General features: G+C 42.6%; 1 protein-coding gene across 1 annotated transcript; it reads left to right on the top strand.

Annotated features, from left to right (window-relative positions):
• Positions 1–400: 400 nt before the first annotated feature.
• On the top strand, positions 401–20,518 carry calcrla (calcitonin receptor-like a). Its single transcript, XM_062534150.1, has 13 exons — positions 401–548; positions 10,674–10,763; positions 11,495–11,645; positions 12,564–12,677; positions 13,098–13,210; positions 13,337–13,428; positions 13,554–13,680; positions 13,795–13,948; positions 14,048–14,108; positions 15,141–15,207; positions 15,650–15,868; positions 17,340–17,381; positions 18,126–20,518. Exons 2-13 carry the CDS (start codon positions 10,695–10,697, stop codon positions 18,342–18,344), a joined length of 1,428 nt encoding a protein of 475 aa, XP_062390134.1. The 5' UTR covers positions 401–548; positions 10,674–10,694; the 3' UTR covers positions 18,345–20,518.
• Positions 20,519–22,022: the final 1,504 nt, after the last annotated feature.

Genomic DNA, 22,022 nt, shown 5'->3' with positions numbered 1-22,022 from the left:
TTGCTTGTTTCACATCGTTTGGTAGTCTTCTACTTTTACTATGTTACATTGACAATGACAGACTTTTTTGAGTAACATTGGTGTGAAATGAATAATTATGCATTACGTCATTTTAAACAGGTCAGATGCACTTCCATTGGCGATCATCAGCCTTAATGCCAAAGTGGAAATGTGAAATGTAGAAGTCAAATTCCTTTTGATTTTCCTGTCTAAAATCTATTTGCAGAAATATATGCCATTGTCCATTTAAGAAAGTGAAAACTTAATGCCCAGGAAAGTGGATATTTAGAATGTGGACATTGCTTTGAGGCGGGGATAATCGGTGATGTAACAGGAAGCCACTGTAGTGGGTCTCTTACAACCTGAGAGCAGTCACCGCTTCGCACTGTTCCCACATCTCTCTCCGGACGAGGGACACTGCAATAGGGATTTGCAGTTACCAGCGCTCTTTGAGGAAAGTGACAAATTGTATTCCATAACAAGGGAAAAGACCGAACCGTATATGAACGGATAGCCAACTTCTTCTCTGCTTTGGATATAACTTGCAGGTAAGAACCAACATTAATCTAGTTGATGTTGCTTTGCTGAAACGCATTGGCATTGAGAGTAGCCTAGTTCCTTAGAGGAGGTTCATGTCATGGGGACTCCCTATCAGTAGACTAGCCTACTGTGGTCCATGAGATATTCACGCCATACCAGTAAGAATTGCTGTAGTAGTAGTAGTAGCAGCCTAGTAATAGTAAGACTGTTCTAAAGAAGAGAATAAGACAATATTTAAGATGTCCTTCACTTTTCTTGTAATAGGCTTATTCATCATTTATTAGAATCTTTACACATATGCAAATGCCTTTAGATGCTTTAAGAGATTTCTTCACAAAGGTGAGCTAATAAATTAGTTTATGTAAGTAATAATCGGGGATTTATAGATGTTAGGGGAACACAGTGTTTTACAGTGTTAGGTGAACACCTTGAACCAAAAAGTCAGTAACTCAAGTCACGTACTGCAATAAGGCGGAGATATTCACAATATGTAGATCAGAGAACTGTGGTGAGGTTCGCTGAAAAAAAAAATTTTGAAACTGCATACGCTGGGTCAGTTAGTGAAAATTTTGACAGTCAGGTGAGGGAATTTGGCATTGACGTCTAAGCTTAGTCGCATTACGCTGCATGGGCAAACCGGACGAAATGCTTTGTCGTCACGATGTGTGTGTGTGTGCACACACTCAAATATTGTGGTGACACGATGATTAGCTGACAGCATCATTGATGTCAACGTGTGTTAATTTCGGAAAGGTGTTCAAAATATATATATAAAAATATGCACATTGTTTTATTTTCTGTCAGTGCTTATGCAAAGAGAAATAAAGCATTTGCTAATGCAAAGCATGACATGGCATCTCTCCATTCATATTTGTGGAACAGTTCGTGGAGAAGAAGCAGATAGGTTCCTGAATACCAGCACTATTTGCCTATTCTACCTGTTGACGGACTTGACCGTTTCTTTGGAGGGTCTGCCATGTTTATTGCAATGAATATGTATCATTCATAGGCTATAGAATACCCAACAACTCTGTTGCCTACTTCGTGTTTAATGTTAAACATCAAATATAACACTCGTTTTTGGAGTGGGATTGGCGTAAGAAGACTCTATTGGTCAATATAGAACTGTGCAAATGTCAAGTCCCAAGTGACACTGTTGGATAGCCATGTGATTTGAAGAACATTGAATGTCAGGAAAACAAAGAGGTTTCATTGCATTGCTGTCAGAGCCCTTTTTATCACCATGGTACCCAATATTTGTTGTTAACTATAGGCTATAGTTAGACCGTATAGTGGACATTTTTGAAATTATAATATGTGGACTGTGATATCTTACAATGACAATGTTGGATGGATTGTGTGTGTGTGTGTGTGTGTGTGTGTGTGTGTGTGTGTGTGTGTGTGTGTGGCCTACAGTGAACAGATCATCACAGTAACAGTGAGTGTTAACATGTCATGTTATTACTCATTGTCTGATTTGGATGACTTGGATTGGCAAGTATTTTGGAAATGCTTAACAGTTCTAGTCTGGCTACCACCACACTAAACTCAATCTTTTAAGATTGAACATTAGTATGGGGAGGCTGCGCTTTGTTTCTACTGTACAAGAGGCGTGATCAATGGGCATCGTTCAAATGACTCTGTACGCTTGGATAGTCCTTCAACCAATCAGACCAACGAGCCGGTGCGTCTTTTGGATAAGCTAGTCTCTGATTGGAGCCAAAGGTTCTGGCAGGGAACAGAGGAGATAGATATGCAGGTTTCCAGTCTGAGCTGCTGGGCGAAATCCAATTTCGCTGGAAATTCAGGCAGGGTTCACCCAGTCTATACCAGTTCAGAAACCCTGCCTATGCATCTGTTGCTACATATGGCTTTATTAATACAAAGGCAATGATGATGTGTGATCCATCTCACTTGATCACTCATTCACTTGTTATGGTCAAAAACATCAATAGTAGAAATTAGTGTTGTCGAGATACCAAAATGATGACTTTGATACCATATTTTGTCCAAGTATCTTGATGCCAGTGCTGAAATACAAAAGCTTAAACATCAGCAGTGGAAGTAGCCTAATACAGTTACTTAAGCATGTATGACAGTTTTGTTTTGTTTTGATAACAAATGGATTTTATAGCAAATCTAGCTTTTATTAAGACAGATTAAAATGTAATTCTTACTGACACTAATAATAGGGATGGGTAGTATTTTTAATTTCATCATATAATGTGCATCAAGTGGATATGATAATATTTTTGTGCATCAAGTGGATATGATAATATTTTCTTGTGAAACGTTTCTACACTGGACAAGACCTTGTTTGTCTGATTCATGCAGTATAAAAAAAGAGTTCCCTTGTGTCCTCAAACTTACGTAATGTGACCTTGTGGCTTTGAGTTGCATCTCTCACAGTGATGGTTGTACTGCGTTGGTAGGATCAACCTAATAAGATGTCAGAATTGATTAATTTAAGCTTATTGTCAAAATTATTGATTGATGTGCCATAGTTAAGTGTCTACTAATGAGGTTGACAGAGGAAAATATAATTTAGTTGATGAGCAATCAGCCGTTCAGGCTTGTAAATATATGCACTTATACCATGGCTGTAGTTGTGAAGAAGAGCATGCAAGCAAACACACACACACACACACACACACACACACACACACACACACACACACACACACACGCACGCGCACACACACACACACACACACACACACACACACACACACACACCCCACCACCACCACCACCACCACACACAGACACACACGCACACAGACACACAAGCACACCCATCAACTTTGAGAATGGTCAACAAGCTGCATCTGTACTTGTGTATTTGCAGATGAAACTGATGGCCTAATTATATGCAGAACAGAGGAGTGCAGCTCATCCTCTAGTCCTAAAATGTGAAGGTGGAAAGATGCACTTGTTCCCTATTCATCAGAGCTCAGTGTCCTACACGCTGTCATCCACAGTCACTCGCCATGTCCCAGTCTAATAACACCATCTCATTTCCTCTCTCTCTCTCTCTTCTCTCTTCTCTCTCCCACTCTCTCTCTATCTAGCTCTCTCTCTCTATCTAGCTCTCTCTCTCTCTCTCTTTCATTAGTTCTCCTGTGTGTTTGAGTGCATTCTGCGCATAATTAAGCCCCTTATCCAAACAACGAGGGTGCATGGCTCACCACTAGCCATGGCTATCGGGTTACATCAACTAACAGACAACATGCTGTACTCCCAGCGCTCCGCAAAGCAAGTCCCTGGCTTCAGTTCCTCTGGGCTGCGGCCGGGTCCAGGGCTATTGGTGGTGGTGGGGGGGTTGGGAGACCTAATTGAAAATTTCCTGCCGATAATTTTGGCAATGCGAATCTCCCTGACATTTCTTATGATCTTTTAAGAGATTGTACATTGGCGGGCTCCCCCGAGAGAACGGACTGTTTTTGTTCAGTCACATTGTGTAACATCATCACACAGTGGATGACAGCACAAGAGGGAGTTGCCCCCCCCCCCCATTTCTGACAGATGAAATCACCAGACCCCACGCTGTGTGGGTTGCCTGGTTGGTTAGGGCACCAGAAAGACTTTAGCAGATTTTTTTCAAGGGGGTGCTCTAGAGGAGATGTGTGCTAAACAAACTGTTGGGAGTTGGAGGAGGAGTGTGTGTGAAGCGGGGGTGTGTGTATGTGTGTGTGTGTGTGTGTGTGTGTGTGTGTGTGTGTGTGCGTGCAGGGGGTGGCACAGACTGGTCTGATTTATATACTGGGAGGAGGCTTCTTCTCATGTCCTGGAAATAGGAGGGGGTTCAGGGATATGCAAGCCCTCCAAGTCCACTTGGGTATGCATGCAGAGGAAGTCTCTCTGCTCCTCCATTTCAACAGACGTTCTTTAAACGAGACAGAGAGAGAGAGAGAGAGAGAGAGAGAGAGAGAGAGAGAGAGAGAGAAGCAGATTCGCTATGCATGAGAGAAGATGATTATTGCATTAGTAGTCACACGTGGGACGTGTAAGCCCACCAGTGTGCGCACAGATCTCAAGAAAGCTTCGCTGTGTGCACTGGGCACCCTTTACTCTCACTGTATGTCCACTGATGTGAGACGAGCCGACACGTTTCTCTCATTTGCATCCCGACATGCAAAGGACGAGTGGCGCTTTGTTTGTGCAGCGTTTGTTTGTTGTGTGCAGTTGGCGCATATTTACTCTGCACTGTCAGGCGCCTGAAAGCCGTCCAAGGCTGTTTGGGGTCTGTGAAGTGAGTGGCCCCCGTCGGTTCAAGTTCAGGGTCTTTCTCTTGCGCTCAGGGGGCAATTCCTTGTCTGTCTAAAAACAGGCGTGAATTTGATCCGGCTCCCGGGGTTATTTTTGTCACTGGAGGGGCTGCAGGGCTCTGGCGAATGACACGAACATCCGCACTCTCTCTCTCTCTCTCTGTCTCTCTTTCTCTCCCCATCTCGCTCGCTCTCTCACTACCTCTCTCTCTCCATCTCACTCTCTCTCTCTCTCCCTCTCTCTCTCCCCCTCTCACTCTCTCTCTCCCCCGCTCTCTCTCTCCCTCGCTCCCTCTCTTCCCTCTTCTCTTTCTCTCTGGCCTCCCGTGGGCTGATGGAGCACTGACTGACTAAACATTGGCGAAAATTCGTTGGGAAATCTGCTCTTGTGAATGACCCTCCCCCCCATTCCCCCACCATCCCTCATGCCCCATCACTACCACCACCACCCCCCGCCCCCACGACCAGTACACCCCTTCTGGGTATTTCTGTTTCTTTTTCTTCCAACAATCCGATCCTTTTAGTAACCACAGAGAGCACATTTGTGAGTGTTGGTCACTCTATCCATCTCCCAAGTAAGGGACTTGCAAAGTTAAATTTAGCAGTACATGCTGAACCCCTGAGACTCATGGGGTTAAAAACACCCCCCACACAACTCGCCGTCCCTGCACTGGGTTGTTTGTTTGTGCTAGACAAGGCCATGAGAACCTCGCAAGGAGACCCCACGCACTCATTTGGTGTTGTGTCTGTCTGTACAGAGATGGAGACGTAGGCCCAAGTGTAATAAACAGTTGGCATTGCTCCTGGGACCTGTTTTGCCATGTGAAATGAAACTTGTGACAGCCCCTGTTTTAAGAGATTGTAATCAGTTGGCTGGTCACTGTGAGAGGCAGGGCTGTAGGAACATTACAAATGGGACAATGTACGAGATGACAAATAAGCACGGGCAGATATTAAAGCATGACTGGATGCCCTGGGCCGTACTGTATTGTTGCGGTCCAGAAACAAAATGAAAGAAATGTGATTGTGAAGCAGTTGGTGAAGATATTAAAGTCAAACATGGACCTGCCCGTCTGTAGCAGAAGCACAATCTATTGGCTTTGCAGGTGCCTGAGATATTGAGATTAATATGTTCTGTGCAGAAGAGCTTGGTACCCACAGGCTTCACGGAGGCCAGGCCAGGTTATTTCAACTACATGGAAATGGAGGACACTTATAACCCAAATTACAAACAGGACCTTAATATAGATGGGCACAGTTATTAATTGTGCACATGCTATATTAGTTGAACTCGTGTTCGTTTTATTTTTGCCTCTCTGTGTTTGTTTTTCACATCCAGAATAGCCCCGGCGAGGCCGTCTCATATTACTGCCGTTCTTGGAGAGTGTGTTAGCATGATGATCGGGGTGTGAATGTCCGCAGTTTTTGACTTATTTCTGCATGGAGGGAACATTCTCTCAGCGGGGAGAGGGGAGGAGTGTTGCAGCTGTTAGCAACACAAGGGTAGAACCGAGCAAACGATATAATTCTCCAACAGGCTGTACCAGTCTTGAAGGAAGACCCAGGCTTTGCAGTGAATTTGATTTCTGTACTTGTTTTTTTGTAACTCTGGACAGTGTGGGCTAAGCTATCCTTGTTATGCAGGTCTGTGGTAACAAATAAATTGAAACTGAGATTCAAACAAGACAGGTTTTGCGTTTCGAGGTAAATTGAGGTCACTGTGAGAAACCTCACTGCTGCAAAGGTTATGAGAAGCTTTAATTACACAGACCATGAAGCACTATAAAATATGTTCACGGCCAATTTGCACTCTCATTGTAACGACCGCAGCGGAAATCTAATGTTCATGTTTGTTCTAACCTCAGAATGGAGGGGATGTGATACGATTGTCTCATGGCAGAATGATGTGTGAATACCCTGATCCATGATCAGAAGTATTGTCGACATATCACAGGCAAGCAACCACATTATCCTGAAACAACATTAGCTAACAGCTGTTTAAATGAATAGAATGAAGCAGAAAGGCGTGGACAAAAGGACAAAAAGAATGAATTGGAGGGTTATTGATGTCATGTGTTTGCCCCAGTGTCTTAACCATACATAGAAAGCCTCCCAGTGTTGCCTTCATGAAACAATTTAATAGCCCTTGACAGCAGTCCCTACCACAGCACATTAAAAGGGCAATTACTGCCATATCCTCCTCTGTCCTGGGAATCCACTGAAGAGCTGCTCCACACGCAAACACTGTATGGACTAATGGGTTTGCTTTTGTCTCTCCCTGCTTCTCGGGAACAATGACAGGTATTCCTGAACATGTGTAAAAGACTGGCGAAGGCTGGCACCGGAGCAGTGAGCATGCAAAGAGGTGGTGGACAAAAGCCCGGCATCTGGATTACTCATCGGCGTTTGTGCTGGTGGGAATCATGTTTATGAGCTTATGTTTAGAGCTTTGCCATCTTTTTACTCCCCCACACATAAGCATGTTGTGCTGCCCACAATCTCTCAAATGCCAGTGCACTTGAACACATTGGCAGGAGGGGAAAAAAGCAGACGAACAAAGAGCTGGTCTTTCATGTGTCTTCTGATGAGTAAGAATCTCTGCAGTAAAAAAAGAATGAAACAACTCGGCTGGCTGGCTGACTGCACTCTGCTGCCCTCCTCGTAGACTTTGACATCTGGCGGTGCCCGGGGGCAGACTGAGGTTCATGCCAGGCTAATCCACAGTGTTGCCCGTCCCAACAGCGACAACATTGGAGTCATATAAAGCCTTTTTTCCTGGTGCTTTTTTTTTTACTAGTAGGCCCATAATCAAATCAGAAAGGTAACTTTAACTTTAGCCTGCAGCGAGCTGACATCATCTAATTAATTCCATAAAAGGGGCTGATTGCAGCCATTTGCATCTGGAGGCCTGTAGCATGGCCTGGATTGCAGAGGGCTGTTCCACAAAGTGCCTGTTTAAAGAGGATGCTGATCCTAAAATGCAAGCACCTGCAGCCATGACTCTGTGGTGTGTGTTGTTTGGGTGGTCTGTCTGTGTGACACTTGAGCGTTTTTATTCTACATTCATTCTAGCTTGACTATGTGTTTGTGCATATTTGAGTTTTTGGTGTCTTTTTTCATTTAGTTATCTATTGCAAATGTATTAAATGAAAAAGTGTTTTTGAGTAAGGAGGGCAGTTTTACTTGATTTGATTGAATCTGGATTTAAACCACAGAAAACAATGGCTGACTAGCCTCTAAACAGCAAGGTAACATCTGTTTGTTGATTAATGTTTAAACACAGAATTCAAATGTCCCACCATGACCTTCGTATTGTAAACACCTATTAGATCTACAACTTCTGTTGATACTCATTTGTTCATTGAATCACCCATCTGAAGGAACAAACTTATTTTGAAAGACAGAAACATAACAAAAGCTTGTTGCGATTAAAGCTGAGTACTGCCAACAGAAGACATCAAACTAAACATCACTAAACATATCTGCAAATGGCTTGTTTTTGTTCTTAAGGGTACACACACTTCTTATCGGGTCCAGGCAGACTCGCTATTAGAATTAGTTACTCGTAATGCCAGTCGCAGTTCTGTAAATATTGTAACTGCCGTTTGAAAGTGTCAACAGTCTGGCTGATGTGATAAGTCCATAAGCACAATCACAGGACATGAAATTGCAAAAACGGCGGCGGAGCACGCTGCGGCTAAAAAACCTGTCCCAGAATAGGAAAACAAGTCTCCATATCTCCATATCTCGAAATGCCGCAGAGGAACTTGCAAAGGATGGGGCACAAACATCCTGTGGCTGAGGGAAGGGGAGGATGTTGACAACATGCAACTTTGCCTAGAGATAATGGGCCTAGTGGAGGGAAGAGTCACACAGGCAGAGCCGACTCCATTTAGGCAGCGCACAGAAATCTGTGTGCTTCAAGAATGAGAGTGTGGTGGCAGAATGGAAGAAACAGCAGCTGTGTATTTCAGCTATTTTATATGAAATTGATTTTATGTTGGATGAGGAAGTATATTTCATGCGTTGTATACAGTAGGAGTTGTGCATGGTTGTTGCCGTAGACAAAGGCAGCTAAAGCCGTCCACCAGGCAAGAGCTAATTACATGTAGGCCTGATCATTTTGACAAGTGCTAATTTTAAAATGGCAAACCTTTAAACTTCATACAACAATATCAAGTCGTGATGTAATCTTGTTGATCTTGTTTTAATGAACTTAAAATAATAATATCAATAGAAAATCTTGAAGATCCTTATTAAACATTAGCGTTCTTCAAGTGCTTAGTGCATTTGCCTTGTACTGTAAAGCCTGGGTTCACTGGTTAATGCTCGAGCTGTCATAATCTGGCACTTATAGCGGTTCCCTTTGAGGTTTTGTGTTAAGTGCTACTTCTACTAATTAAAGTGGCAAACATTTTGTTAGCAGAATGAGTTTAAAGCTGCCATGCTCTCCATAATTATAACTGTGACAGTCCCGGGGGTTTGCGAAGACAGATTTCTTGTGGTGTACTCACAGCGTGGGGCAATGTTGGCTCTCATGCCTCAGAGAGAAGCAGACAGGATTCATTAAAACAAGGATCATTTTAATGGGGAGTTAATAGCCACATGGATGTGTGCTATCTGACTGTTATGTATGCAATATTTAGATGTTTCATGTGAAAGTGCTTCATGTGAAATCCTAAATGGGGTTCACTAAAGGTCATGGAGCCCTACTCTATAAATCAGCCGGAATGCATCCTTTACCTTATAATGAGGCCATCGGTCACAAGCCCCCATTTCATTGCATTGCCACTTTGTGTAGATCCGATAAAAAAGCATAAACATGTGACAGCACAGTTAACATCTTATCATCTGTTTCCAATTAGCATTGCCATAATATTTTACTGCCTCGGTTCCAGTTGTTCTCAGAAGTGAATTGAGGGATGTGCGTTGTAATCTCAGTCTTATCTGGCTGTCGGCCATACCCCCCAGGTTTCCCCCCACTGATGTTACACCCCCCCCCCCCCCCTCTCTCCAAGCCCCCCGGAGAGGACAAGAGCAGCGGGGTGGCGGCACTGTTTCAGTCCTAAGACTGATAGGCTGATTGTTTAAAAGAGTCTTAACAACTTCAAGAGTTTTCAAAATGATATGGGAGTCTAGAATTTGTGTGTGCTTTGTTCAAACGTATTTAGCCTGCTGTTACAGCGCAGGAGTCTTACTGAGCTCTAAGGGGGGAAACGATTATGTTTCTCCGAAGCATTTCATTGAGTATGCACTGTGTAATTTAATATTACTCTGAGTTTGCCAAATGGTCACTGCAGGAGGTTTCAAAACCCTCCCTGTCATCACTTTGTCCTCGCGTTGGACCTTTTTGCCCAGTGTGTTCCAAAAAACCTGCACTTAACATTCAAATAGATTTCATGCTGATTGCATAATATCTGTCTGAGATATAAAAAGCTAGTGTTGTGTGTGTGTGGTGTTATGGAGAGTTGTGGAGAGAGGGGAGAGTATTCTATCCAAGCACATTTTCAGTGCGTGTCGGTCCGCTGGACTTGGCTGTGCAGTTTTCTCCAGGGCGTTTTTGGAGCAGCAGTTTTTTCGCATTGGAGTGCATGGGCCACCGAGTGCATAGTGTCCACCGGTGCAGCTCACCCCACCTTCAGCTGCGCGGCCCCTGATGCAGTGCAAGCCAAGGTGACGAGAGGAGATGGAATCGTGTTATTTTCCCTCCCCCATGAGAAAAGCGTGCACTGTGTTCCTGACAGGAGAAAATAGGGTGGAAAGTGAGCGGGCTTTTTTTAGCGCGACACTCTCGGCCTCTCTTAATGAGGGAGCAGGACTCTCCGAGTGTGGAATGGTGTCTTATCGAGCTCTCTTCCTTTATAGGTCAATAGAGGATCAGTGGGAATGCCGAAAAAGAAGATGCAGCAGCACTCCTGGATGGTCTCTCTCCTTCTGCTCAGCTCGCTCACCGAGGTAATTTGCTGTGCAGCTTTGGAAGATGGATGCCCTGTCATGATCCTAAATGGAACCAAACAAAGAGACTGGAAAAGGAGAGAGGAGACTGTCTGTAGGAAACAGGCTGTTTTTGTGTTCAGAATTTAGTGTCTTAAGAACCACATTTAACCCAATATTATGTTTCACTATGTTTGATAGCAGCCTTCATTTGAATGAGGAAAAGAACGCACTGTTTGTCCACTTTGTCCCCTGCTTCCAGGAAGCCCCATGGATGGAAGGTTAAAGGGTTATCAACATGTCACAAACAACTTCCAGCTTAGTGCGACACAGCTGCTCTCTGCTCATTCTTGTGAAATGGTATATTTCACACAATTCACAGAGGCTAAATTTAGTCGTCAAGTTTTTTATTCGGATTTTCGTCAAATTACTAGTTTATTGTTACTCTATATCTTTCTGAGGGTTGTGCCTACTATAGTTTGATTACAGTCAAACTGTAGTCATTAGGCATAGACAGACTATCAGAGAGTTGCCTCATTCATGACAGTACCATACATACTTCATTACAGAAATGTTCCTCATTCAAATGAATGGCATAACTAAATTAAGCACATTATGACTACTTTGTTAAAGTAACCTTAACTTGAGCTCTATAGCGGTTTCAGATTTATATCATTACTTGATATGGAGCTTGAATCAAAAGTAATTTTTTTGGTTTTGGTACAATTGATTGATTTGTGTGTATTCACCAGGTGTTTGTTACGGCTAGCCCTGAGACCAATGGAAGCCACCAGCAGCAGACTCATCATGTGTACTATGACATTGGCGTCACCAGGAATAAGATAGTGACGGCACAGTTCGAGTGCTACCAGAGAATCTTGAAAGACACAAGCCAGAAGAAAGGTACAGCAAACATTATCTTCAGCCAACATTCTATTGTTCCCATAAGACAGCATACACACTAACTGTCTGTAGGCCTACTCTTGTCTGTTTGTTTGGCTACTACAGTGTTCTAACACCTGAGAAAAGAGAATTGATAAGACCTCTCTCATCATTCAGTTTTATACTGTCTTTGGCTGATACCTCTTTTTAGTTTAGTTTGCTGGTTGTCTAGTGAAGTGGAGTTTTATTTAAAGTACCCTATTTCGGAACTGATCTGAGGCAGATTTGAGATCCTTTGGGAGCGACTTGGAAGCCGGAGGAAGTCTTTGGACATTTAGCAATCATCTCATTAAGATGGAAAACTTTTGGGGATTTGTTTTCGCAAGCCTAAATAAACAGATTTCACACAGGCAGGTTGTTGTGAAATGTCTCCTCACTGTAGATTGGCAGTAAGCTAAATGTAAGAGACAAGAGAGTGTAGAAGGTCAGAATCAGCAATGGGTTGGAAAAATGAACTGAATTTGTAACATGAGTAAGGACTTGAACAAAGAATGTGCTGTGTAGATGCATCTAAAGATTATCAAACTAGCTGTTATTTGTCAACCAATCCTAAAACAGTCCATTTAATCTGTAGACCCAACTGGGATTATTGAGTTGACACAGGTTGTTTGAGTTTGAGCTCTGTGTCAAAGACATACTGTAGTCTCTCCTCTCTGAAGATGAAATATTGATCAAACTGCATTACAGATATGTGTGAAAGCATTCTCCCCTGACTGTTCCTCTCCTAGTTTGAGCCCTCTCCCTTAAATACCTCCGCTTCCAAACACATTGTTCTCTAGAAAGTGTGTCACCGCCTGTAGTGACTCTGGCCCTTTTTTTTCTTCTTCTTCTCTCTTTCTTTTTTTTTTGTTTTTGGTCTGCTCTCGCTTGGCTGGGCAGCTGGGCCCGTGTGCAACAAGACGTGGGATGGCTGGCTGTGTTGGGACGACACCGAGGCGGGCGTCACCTCCGAGCAGCACTGCCCAGACTACTTCACCGACTTCGACCCATCTGGTGAGACTGAAAGAGAGAGCTCCGACTCACCCAGACACGCAGCACTCACCCAGGCTGACCCAGCTGGGAAGGGCAAGGGAACACACGGCACAGGAAGCTAAACAGACATGACTGCTCTTTATTTGTCTTTTTATTTTTAAGGGTCCGCCATTCTGGCGATTCCCAGATTGTATGTTTTAGTGTTTGTTTCTCTCAAGCCCAAGTTCAGATAGAAGCGGTATGATTAATACCATATAATAGTGCTCTGAAACAGATGAGAAGATAAACATCCTTTCAAACATCCTTTCAGCAGGAGCAGATTTATGAAGACTTTAAAATGATTTCTACAAAGTGAAAAACCCTTTTTTGGAAGTGCACTGGTGTAAAGAATGTGGTGAAAATATGTTGTATAATAATATCTGTCATGTTTTGGGGAAACAGAAATGGTCAGTAAGATCTGCAACGAGAATGGACACTGGTTTCTGCACCCCGACAGCAACAGGACCTGGTCCAACTACACCAGATGCAATGAGCACACCAAGGAAGGAAGAATAGTATGTCTGGCAACCATGCAATTAATTCCTCATTTGTGCTTCTCTGTGTTTGCACCATATTAGATTCTGTCAGCTGTGTAAGAACCAGTTGGTTTTAATTGGTTTTATCTCTGTCGTTTATTTCAGACGGCACAGAACTTATTGTACTTAGCCTTAATTGGACATGGCCTTTCTCTAACAGCGTTGTTCATTTCATTAGGAATATTTTTCCACTTCAAGTGAGTGAAACATTAATCGTATAATTACACATTAATATGCATGTTATATCACAAAATATATTATTGTAACTGTTCAATGTCAGTGGGTATTGTAGAGTGATTTTTGCTTTGTGTTTTCATTTCAGGAGTTTAAGTTGCCAGAGGATAACCCTGCACAAAAACCTGTTCTTCTCCTTTGTCTTAAACTCAGTCGTCACTATCATCTGGTTCACCGCTGTGATAAACAATCAAGAGTTAGTGCAGAGAAATCCTGTAAGTGGAGATAAATAAGATAAACGATTTAAGATATTGCATGAGATAAAGCATACCTGTGACTCCTTTGATGTCTGCTGATTCACATTTTATTCCTCAAATTGTCCATCTCAGGCCAGCTGCAAAGTGTCTCAGTTCATCCATCTGTACCTGTTTGGGTGTAATTACTTCTGGATGCTGTGTGAGGGAATCTATTTGCACACTCTCATTGTGGTGGCAGTGTTTGCCGAGAAGCAGCACTTGATGTGGTACTATCTGCTTGGCTGGGGTAAGTAGAACTAATTGTCTCACCCTCCGAGCATTATACAGTACAATGCAGAAAGTCCCATACCCACTTAAGGTGTTGTTTCCTTTTTGTCTATTCTAGGTTTCCCTCTAATTCCAGCTACTATACATGCCATAGCACGCAGCTACTACTACAATGACAAGTAAGTGCGTTCAGTCTGTGTTTGTTGAGTTGAGCTGAGCTGAATGGACGTGTACAGTATTCATGGGTTTCATCAGGTTCCTCTCCACAGGTGTAGTAATCAAGCTCCATAAAGTCTTGCATTCATAATCTAGATGCTTGATTTTATACACCTTTGGAAAGTGACCTGATGAAAACCATGAATAGGGCAGAGACCTAATCAGGCACTGACAACACTACATAGGGGCAGGGCTATATCGAAGCTGGAAAGTGCAGAACAAACACAGCGGTTGGCCAGTACACAGAAAGCACACAGCATGTCTTTTCATTTAATGCTGAATGTTTTAGACTTGCGAAGTTGCGACTGATCTCATAATCAAGACATTTCCCTGCCATCCAACTGTTGTTTGTGGCACTGCTCCCTGGCGTTTTCACTCATGCAGAACAGCTGCATACGTAATCAGTAGTCTCTCCCTGCACCTCTCCCTCTGAATGCTAACGAAAACAAATGCATGACAATCAAGGAAATGTATCTTACTGGATGGCATAAGGGAACTAGAAGTATCACATTCAAGTACACATTCACTATACAATATACCATGTTACAATTTTGAACACAGACAGGCTAGATCAAAATCCTCTATGTGCTTTAACTAAGGAGCTTGGTCGAGTTGCTGAATGTGAACACAGCCAGGGGATGTGTTAGCAGTTATCATTAGAAGTTAATATAACATTTGACCAGGACTGGGTCTAATGACTGCTGCAGAATTATATCAGTTTTTCTCAATAAGCAAACATCCAGTGGCAGCAACAGTTGTTTATTCACACTCAGTATAATTTCAGCATAATCTCCTATTAGCCACTCTTCTTAGAGAGTGCTTGAAGCCTTCAAATATTTATAGCAAATCCAACGTTTCCTTAAATCTGACTCCTATAAGCAGCTTACATAGATCCCATCAGCCTTAAGCTAATTACTATTGTCTGCAATAGATCTCGCTGCATTTTGGGATTAAGAGCAAAACCTTTTTTTCCGTTTTTCTCTCCACATTCACAGCTGCTGGATCAGCTCGAATACATCACTACTATATATTATTCACGGTCCCATTTGTGCGGCGTTATTGGTAAGACAACTGTGTTGTTTCATTTCATTTTTCTTATAGCCTAATGAGGAAAGTTTTAGAGTGCAGGTTATGAATGAGTCAGACTATCATGGTAAAGTCGATCACTGAAATATTTTTACCTCCTTGCTTGCTTAATTAGTGCACCCATCCAGCGGATTTATTCTCTCCTCATGAAAAAAATAAAATATCAACAAAATGATGAAGTGAATATTTCTCTGTGTCTGCCTTTGACCCAGTTAGCATTTATAGTCCTGCGGGGAAAAGCTGACAGAGGATAGCTACATTAGTGTCATACATCGATTCCTGCAAAACAGAAGTGCACAGTTGAAAAAGATTTCTCCGCTATCCCCAATCCCCCCACCTCTCCAGTTTACAATGTAGGTCACTTCAGGGGAACCCTTCACTCATACAGGAGCTAATTGGGCTTCTCTCCCTGTTCCAGGTGAATTTATTCTTCTTGCTGAACATCGTGCGCGTCCTCATCACCAAGCTGAAGGTCACTCACCAGGCCGAGTCCAGTCTGTACATGAAGGCGGTGCGGGCCACTCTCATCCTGGTACCCCTGCTGGGCATCCAGTACGTCCTGCTGCCCTACAAGCCCCAGGGCCGCGTGTCGTCCGAGATCTACGACTACGTCATGCACATCCTGATGAACTATCAGGTAAGTGCCGGACTGGCCAGGAGCAAAGGAGCGGTGGGAGTTGGTGACAGAGCTGAGGGTTTGGTGCACTACTGCTGGCTTCAAAACCAATTAGGGGCTGAGTTATAACTCAGTGCACAGCTGCAGAAATAGCTGGAGCCCATTCAATGTAGTTCCTTTGGGGTGTAGCTGCTTTAACTTTGCCAGTGTCCTTTTTTTTTGCTGGGTTTTTGAACCATGTACAGTAATATCCGGGCGAGTGTTTGGCAGCCCTGCCTGGCAAGTCTGTTTATGTGTGTGTTTCATGAATCTTTGGGAAAAACTTCAAAGCCGTCTCTCCCTATAGAGTCTCCCATTTGCCATACATAATCACTGCAAGGTAGATCAATTGTCTTTCATCTCACAAACTGTTGTTTTGTCAGGAGCCAACATGGCTTTGTTTGTATGTTCATTCGTTATTTATTAGTTTACGGACTAGTGTTTGTTAGCGATGAGATGTTTGGTACCTGTGGGCCACTTGAATTTAGCTTTGATTATGAGTGATTATACTCCATGTTTTTTAGGGTCAGTAAGCTAAGTAAGTTAATCTCATCCTCTTGTGTATTACTTTCAGATAAGGAGAGAAATAATCTCTTATAGGTGATAAGCCCATAGGGAAGTGAGATGTGTAGCACAGATTGGAGATGCGAGATCCATCCTAAAAAAAACTGGCTGCACCAGGGACAGACGTGTTGTGTGATCACAGAGAAGAGCGGGTGCCACTTGTCTTAGCCAGCTGGGGCCTGATTGGCAGCTCTGATTTGGCGGGTGACATCCCATGTCACTGCTGCACGTGTGAAGACGTAGCGAGTGTTCAGGACTGTATCCATACCACAGGATCCACGATACTCAGCCTGCCAACTGCCGCATGCTTTATTCAGCATATGTTTGTCATGCCACCAGCCTTAAGGCTAGTACTCGCAGATCTACTGACTGCCCACGTTGTCATTTATTAATTACTTATTCTGATTTTTGGAGTGAATGAATGAATATGTAAGAAAATTATTAAATAAAGGAATGTTTGCCTGCATGTTATGCCTGTGGGAGTTCAACCAGAGACAGATTGCCCCTTACATAAGAAATACATTTTATTTCCTCTGAGTTGTTCAGTAGATGAAGGCACTGGAGAAGTTAGTTCACCATTTACATAACTGTGTGATGATTAGAGGTGGAAGAGTGAGCCAAGATTTGTGCTGTCACTAGAGTTTGGCCTCCTCATAAGTCACTGCAAAAACAAAACAAAGCAGCCAAAAAATAAAAACTGTTGCTTGTGTGGTCTTGTTTACAGAAAAAGCACAGCAAGTCACCTGATGTCAAAGCACATTATGAGAAAGACACATGCAGTTTCCGCTTCGTGTTCCTGTTGAGCAAAATGTTTACTGATGAAGAGTGATCAGGTTCTTGGATTAGTCACAGATGTCTGATGATATTTTTTATTTTCTTAATTTTTTAGGGGCTGTTGGTGGCCACCATCTTCTGCTTTTTCAATGGGGAGGTAAGATCTGTTTAAAGACTTCTGAAGATTTCTCTGTCTCCTTCTTTACCAAAATGGGACAGTGAGAATAGACAAGGATGTCCTCCCCCCTCTCCTCTCCACCCTCATGTAACCTGCAGGTCAAACTCCAGAGCTCCACAAAACATGGCATGGGAGTCTGTGTGGTCTCCTGGGTTTCTCTTAGACTCGCAGCCATCAAGACACTGGCACGCATCCTACTGTACTTTCTCTTTTTTTCATTTTCCTCTCTCTCTCACTCTCTCTCTCTCTCTCTCACTCTCTCTCTATCTATCTATCTCTTGCTCTCTGTTTGTTAGTCTCTCTGTGACCATCACATGCTGGTTATCTCTCCTTCTCTCTCATGCACATACAAAGACACAAACACCACTGTTTTCCTCTTTATTTTCAGTTATGCCACAAACCCTGTTAGCAGTAATAGGGCATTGCTTTATTTGTCCTGCTCATCAGAGCAGCAGGTCATAGGCTAATACTGTAGTCACGTAATGGGGGGTTAGCTGTCGGGGGGAGTGGCTGCACGTTAATGGCTATGAGATGTGTGAATGTGTGAAAAGCTCATTAATGCAAATGTGAGTGTCACAATCGTTTTATCTCCCTGTGGGCATGGTTACCAGTGTCTTTTTCCCCTCTTCTAATTGTTCGTATGACTAGGGTCAACAGATGTTCCTTTCCACAGGTGAAAGAAAATGCTAAGACCGTGGTGAACCACATTGTGCTTCTTTGCAGGTCCAGGCCGTTTTGAGGAGACATTGGAACCAGTACCGCATCCAGTTCGGCAGCACGCTGACCCACTCGGACGCGCTTCGGTCCGCCTCCTACACGGCCTCGTCCATCACAGAGGTGCAGGGCTGCTACAGCCTGGACAGCCACTCAGAACACTTAAATGGCAAAGGCTGCCATGACATAGAGACAACCATTTTCAAAACGGAGAACCCTTTCGCTTAAGCTCTGCCACACTTCTTGGTCTTACCTGTTTTGGGACTGAAGGACTCTCTTCATGGCATTACTTGCTATACGTGCACTGTGGAAGGACAACAGTGGACATCGGTCATGGGGGTGGGTTAAAATGATCACACTGTATAAGATGTTACTTCACTTTCTCTGTGAAATGAACTAGGCACTTGCTTTCCCCTGGGGCTCCACATGCTACAGTACCATCCATACTTGGCCTGGTCACAAAAGTGTAAAATATTTGAAAGCTGCTTTTTTTCCCCCTGACTAAGAACACGCTGGCCTAAATATACTGGTTATTCCAAGTGGTCCTTACACATATACTTTCGTCTTTGTCTTTCGTCTCTGGGCTGTTTTCACAAAAAAGCATGAAATATTGTATGTATGTGCGTATGTACTGTATGTGTGTGTGTATGTATGTATGTATGTGTGTGTGTATGTATGTATACGTATGTATGTATGTATGTATGTATGTATGTATGTATTGTATGTATTGTATGTATGTATGTATGTATGCGAGTGAATGGCAAAACATACTCTTGTAACATGTTTTGTACAAAAACACACTCTTTTCTTATTTGTTTCAGTCACAACAAAACAGGTGATTATGAACATGTCGAGACGACAGATGACAGTGTTGACAGAACTCATGTTTGTCACAAATAGTTGCCATTGTCATTGATCACTTACTCTACATTAAGCATGATGTTTTGAGATTATACAAGATAGGTCTGTATTATTTTGAGACAGCGTAGAGTAGGAGTTCTGACAGGAGAAAGATATTCTTATCTGCAATCTACATTTATCTTTTGAACACTCATAATCATTTTGTGTAATATAGGAAGAAATTGTTTACGGAAAGAGACTGCAGCCACATTCAGTTTTCAAACAAATCAAAAGAATACTGCCTATGACAAGAAATTCTTTTTACGGGTTATGGTATTTATACGATTTATACAGTTTTATACAGTTTCTTGTATACAAGTGTATGCATATACAGTTTTTGTTGTGACATAATATGCGATGAATTGTGCTGCCATAATTTTACACCATGCACCAGATTTAGCTTAGCATAATGAACCCCTTATTCACTCATATTCAAATTACTGGGTGGGTGTTTCATTTTACACTTAGAAAGGTACAGTCACACCAGTTTACAGTGATCTAAACGAATAGCTTTCTTCCTGCTACACATTGCCTTGATTCCAGTTCCAGTATTTCTATTGAAGGAACACTTGTTCTGGCAACTGAAAATTGACTCATAATGTCTTTATATTGAGTGCAGTCACATTGCCTTACACATGATAGAAGTACACAATATATGTTGCCATTCTAACACATCAGTTAATGTTACAAGTGCATCTTATAGTGTTTTGCAATGTGTTATTTATGTCCCATATCTATTGTGGCATGTATATTCTGTTTGTTCTAATATTTTTATTATGGCTTGGACAAATTACATTTTTGTACAGATGACAAAAGGACAACCTCTCAAATTGAAAGAAACTATGTAAATACCATTTTTTCCAACATCATCTGGGCAAATCGTGGATTTTGTGTAAATATAGTACATTTTTGAGCACGGATATCTATGTCTATCTAGGTGTCCCAAGTTTGAAAGAGTAATGCTTCAGACAATTTCACCATCTACTGTACCTGCTGTCCCTGGTCCTCAAACTGCAGTTGACCTGGAAAGCCTCAGCAAAATGTTGAAGTAACGTATGCAGACAATGATGACATGAAATGCTTTGGTGTATTGTTTGTTCTAAAGCGAAATCATGAGCCAAATACCACAACATACAGTATACTGTCCGTCTGGTATGACCGCTGCTACGGAACTATGCCACTCTTATTTAATTCAACCCATGCTTGCTTTTGTAATGGTATGTGTGTTTGAATTGGTTACTCCAGGGCAGTTGTAAGAAGTATCATCACATGATGCTTGGCCTTTATCGAAGCATTATCTCATGCACAATTTTAATGCATTGGAACCCAACCACTTTGTGTCTCCATGTTGTTTGAATAGTCTGTTCATTTCTGGTGTAACAATTTGTATATCAATGAATGTGAGCAATGTTGCAATTATGTATGTATATTACCGTGCAATTACAGAGTAAGAGTAGCACTGTGTACTTTCATGACTCTTAATAAATATATTTTCTAACTTATATGGCATAGTTACTTGAAATATCTAATCAACGTGAATTGAGGTAAAATTGTATTTGCACTTCATTTCAGTTCTACTACTAGAGGGAATGCAAAACCCTGGCTGCAGAATTTGTTCATCCAAACCAATCACATCCAGTCTTTCTGATTCAGTGAATACAAATAGCAGAGTGGTGCATTGCCAGGCATGAGAAATCAGTGCAACACCTCAGCAGAATGTTTTTTTTTGTTTTTGTTTTTCTTTTTTTTCTTCTTTTGCTTGTTTGTCGTGATCCTCTGGCATTGCCGCAACCTACCTGCAAGATGGCAACTCCGCCTCAGCGCCTAGGAATCATGTTTAACCCAGCGTTTTTTGATAAGGCTTTAAACGCAGCTGGGGAGAGAGTTGTTGCACTGGGTAGAGTGTAGCCTACATTTGGATATTTTCAGCATATGCTAAAAGCAGTCTAGTTTCCTCTCCTGTCCTGTTTGGCAATATTCTATTAATGTGAAATATCATGTGCTGAGGATAATATATAAATGGAACATGGAACGTAGAACACGAAAAAGTCTCCAAAAATACCGGACACTCTCTTGGTCTCCAGAGTAGGAACTAGGCTGTGTTCTGACGGAGAGACCACAGAGTGATGTGCTCATTTGCCTTTTGAAAATGAAAATATTGCCACTGTCCATTAGGAGCCATTCCCAAGATGGAGGAGTCATCAGTTAGTTACACGGGACAGATGGCCGTTTGTTTGGAAATCTGCGAGAGTCCCAGTCAAACGTGCTGGAGTACAGAGCTTTGCACTTCCCCATCCCAAGATTATTTATGAGATCCACGGGGTTTCACGCCAGCAGCAAAGTCAGAGAGAGGGAGAGAGAGAGAGAGAGAGAGAGAGAGAGAAAAGACTAAGAAAGAGAGACAGAGAGAGAAAGGCGGGGGAGAGAGAGAGAGACAGTCTGAGGAAGCTAAAGCCTCCAGATGTTTCCTCTTCCATGTCACCCCTCAACACTGGGAGACCTGCACCACATGGGTCTACACCCAAACACTTAAACCAGAACACACAAGTAAATCCGGGACAGTTCAAAACTAGAAAGGCTCATCAATACCCTTTTGTTATTTTGGGTGTGGGTGCAGCAGACAAGACAAGCCCAATGTTGGTTACGTCTTACATTGATTGAAAAGAATGAGAGGTGGCCTTCACACCAGTGTCTGAATATAGGTCTCCCAGGAGAGTCAGGGCCACAGCTCAGACAATTTGCCTGGAGAGCTGCTCCAGAGCCGCAGGTCCTGGCCTGGCAGTTTGACAGTTCATAGCCCAAAGCGAAAACACTCACTGCCATTGTAAACCTATTTCTCATATACCAAAATGCTAAGCAGACGGCCACTGGTAATGCATTATACAGATTCTAGAAACACAAGTGGTAAAAGGAGAGTTCATGTATCATGATATAATCTTCATCTGTCCTTTGAAGGTAATGATACTGTATATGGAGCCATCAAAACTGAAAGGTGTTTATTTGGAG

This window comes from Sardina pilchardus, chromosome 4 (assembly GCF_963854185.1).
Source record: "Sardina pilchardus chromosome 4, fSarPil1.1, whole genome shotgun sequence".
Taxonomy (NCBI): Eukaryota; Metazoa; Chordata; class Actinopteri; order Clupeiformes; family Clupeidae; genus Sardina; species Sardina pilchardus.
Note: the sequence above shows the minus strand (reverse complement) of the source record. Positions and strands in the feature narration are given on the sequence as shown.

Excerpts from the sequence above, each read along its gene's own strand:
- calcrla (XM_062534150.1), top strand. The coding sequence starts at position 10,695 with ATGCCGAAAAAGAAGATGCAGCAGCACTCCTGGATGGTCTCTCTCCTT. Across the intron at positions 14,109-15,140 it reads AGCTACTACTACAATGACAA|CTGCTGGATCAGCTCGAATA; the intron begins GTAAGTGCGTTC and ends CCACATTCACAG. Across the intron at positions 17,382-18,125 it reads TCTGCTTTTTCAATGGGGAG|GTCCAGGCCGTTTTGAGGAG; the intron begins GTAAGATCTGTT and ends GCTTCTTTGCAG.